Source organism: Sinocyclocheilus anshuiensis, unplaced genomic scaffold, assembly GCF_001515605.1.
Source record: "Sinocyclocheilus anshuiensis isolate Anshui unplaced genomic scaffold, SAMN03320099.WGS_v1.1 scaffold2040, whole genome shotgun sequence".
NCBI lineage: Eukaryota > Metazoa > Chordata > Actinopteri > Cypriniformes > Cyprinidae > Sinocyclocheilus > Sinocyclocheilus anshuiensis.
Genome location: NW_015557211.1, coordinates 134203 through 137131, shown reverse-complemented (window position 1 = coordinate 137131; position 2929 = coordinate 134203). Strand labels below are relative to the sequence as shown.

At 39.3% G+C, this 2929-nt stretch overlaps 1 protein-coding gene across 1 annotated transcript in view; it reads left to right on the top strand.

Moving 5' to 3' along the window:
- Window positions 1–2929, top strand: part of LOC107678964 (uncharacterized) — a 39270-nt gene that overhangs the window by 12382 nt on the left and 23959 nt on the right. Inside the window, exons 3-4 of the mRNA XM_016474362.1 lie at window positions 820–974; window positions 1119–1239. Of these exons, the coding sequence (XP_016329848.1) occupies window positions 820–974; window positions 1119–1239 (276 nt within the window). The remainder of the gene's footprint in view (window positions 1–819; window positions 975–1118; window positions 1240–2929) is intronic.

Sequence of the window (2929 nt, the reverse complement as noted above, 5' to 3'; positions counted from 1 at the left end):
CATATTAGAGAGGCACAACTCAGCTAAATATAGCTCCGCCAGTGATCTCACATGCTCTGAGCTAAAAACAATTCAGTGCTCACACTTCATCGTTATGGCAACACAATCATTATCCGTGGTAAAAGCATTATCCGCAGCACCAGGCAACCCGATGTAAAGGGTATGCGTACACCGCAGATCAAAGCAATCGCCGCGAGCTGAGATAAAACCGTGCCATGGCAACGGCCCGAGACACAAACGCTTTGCCCCACATCCCTTGGGAATAGGAACAAGCACGAGCGGAGCGTTATCATTGTGACTCATCACAATGAGCACGTAGATGCCGAGACAAGACACAAAAGCTAGAATATGCCCTTAATAAATGGAGGCGCACATTCCTTAAAGCGCTGCTCGACCACATGTGAACAAACAGACGGCTCCGAAGACAACAAAAGTTGGTGATGTATTCAGCAGGTGCCCTTTTATACTTTCGGGTACCCCCCTATGATGTCACAGGCCATGTGGACCAATAGGATTGGAGTTGTTTTACACATGCTTCAGACATGCTGGCAGCATTCCCCAAAGTCTCCTCCTGGACGCAGCATTGAGTGTAGGCAGACAACTAGTGCATGTCAGTGGAAAGAAAAATTAAAGGGACAGTTTACCAATAAATGAAAATTGTCATCATTTACTCAACCTCTTCTTCTGTGTAACACAAAATAAGACATTCTGAAGATGTTCTAAAGAATAGTTGTTTGGAATGAAACATGAATGAAGGGGTGAACTATTAATTTTACAATTGTTACATAGCTTAATTGCATTGCTCTTTGATGTTTCTAGGATATCAAAATGATTAATGAAGGGAGGCAGCCCATATACCAGGAGGACATCGACAGGACAATTCTGAACTCACTGGAGCAGCTGAATTCTCTGGATCGAGATGCAGCCGAAGCCTCTCGTTTGCAGCACCCTCATTCTGAGATGATTGAAAAGGAGTGAGTACAAACCTCGTAACTCTGTCTATATAGCCTTTAAAATAAAATATCCAATTGCATCTCATGCCTTAAGTCATGCAAGCAGAATTATATGCTGTGAATATGGTTTTGTGGATGACTCATGTTTTCTCCTCAATGGAAAAGTATTAAACAGCTGCGAAAGCGTGTGATGAAGCTCCATGAGGAACATGATCGCATTTACCATTTCGCACGATCGAAGAAGTTTTCCAGAATCACCCGGGGAAAGATGGTTGCTGAGAAACTGGTGTGTATCTAAACATACCTCTCTTTCTTTCTTTCCTTTGAATATTCGGTTGCAAATGCAAATGATTCATGTAGTGATGGTGAAGTGAAGCGTTCTGAATCAGTGAAGATTTCAACACAATTGTATCGGAAAAAGGTTCAGTGCTCGAAGCTTTTAAACACTGTTTATGCTGTGGCCATCTAATGGTCATAAAAATGAATAGCACCTTCCAAAGTGCTGTATTATATTACAACCGCCGGTTTCACAACTGGTTCTACAACTGATTCTTCGTTTTAAATTATTGTAAATAATGGTCTTTGTCAAAGTCATTCATTTGTATTGGCATACTGGCAATAAAATAAATGAAACATATATTTGTAAATTATTTAATTAAATCTGTGATCTGTCTGTTTTAAATCCGAATCAGTACTTAGACTGTTATAGCCGATTTCCATTTGAGCTTCATATATAAATTACGATATTGGGCTAATGCATTATGTATTTTATTTTTTTACCTTTATGAAGTCTCATTGAGATTAAAATCTCTTTTACAAGAGAGACCTGGTCAAGGTAGCAGCTATAAAGTAAGGCAACATTTTAAAATACAACAAATACACATTAGAACAATATTTAAACATAATATCCTCTCAACAAAAAAAACAACAACAATCACAAGCCTCCATTACCACTCTCTTTATGATGCCTTTAAATTCACCAAATTTATATAGATATTTTTTGCAAATTATTCCATGCCCAGGGTGCGTAATACGAAAATGCAGTATTCCCCAGTTCTGTACAAACTCAAGGTACGTTAAAAAGCAAACACTTGGAAGAGTGTAGCTGGTAACTGCCGGAAATAAGACAAATAAGGGTACATTGATAAGCTGGAAGTTTACCTAACCTTGCTTTATAGATAAAAATGTACCAGTGTTGTTTTCTACTACAAGCCTAAGTACTTGTAGGAGGGTACTCTTTCAATCATTTTAACATCAGATGTAAAAAAAAAAAAATAATACGATTTTCAAGTACTTGTGACTGAGCTTTTGAAAAAAAAATAAAAAAATCTTGTTCACGACAGTACCATGACGCGAGCGTCTGGTGGTGCCGGCGCTGACCCAGATCCGGTGTGATGACTTCATTACGCCGTATCTGGGTCAGCGCCGCCACACGCTCGCATCATGATACTGTTGTGAACGCGCGTCCACAAGTGACGCAGTAGAGACGAAAATGTGGAATATAGTCGTTATTTTTGTTTTCTTTGCGCAAAAAAAAGTATTCTCGTAGCTTCGTAACTTTACAGTTGAACCACTGATGTCACACGGACTACTTTGTCGATCATCTTGGTACTTTTCTGGATCTTGAACGTGGTAGTTACCTTGTTGTCTATGGGAGGGTCAGAGGGTCCTCAGATTTCATCAAAAATATCTTAAATCTTTTAAATAGGGTAACTTGTAATCTGTAACCTTCCAAAGTAACCTTCCCAACACTGGCCGTAGTTATGCCGTAAACTGTGTGTAGCTCGCGTAGCCTACGGAATAGCCTGACGTGCACCTCTCAAAAAATTTAACAGCACAAGAATTGACCGCAAGCGATTGGTCTCCTAGAACCCCTCCCTCCGTAAGTATTTGAGTTGTGTGTTTTTTTGCAGTTTAATATACTTTTATGTTACACCTTCTTATTAAAAAAAAAAAAAAAAAAACCGAGACAAGAC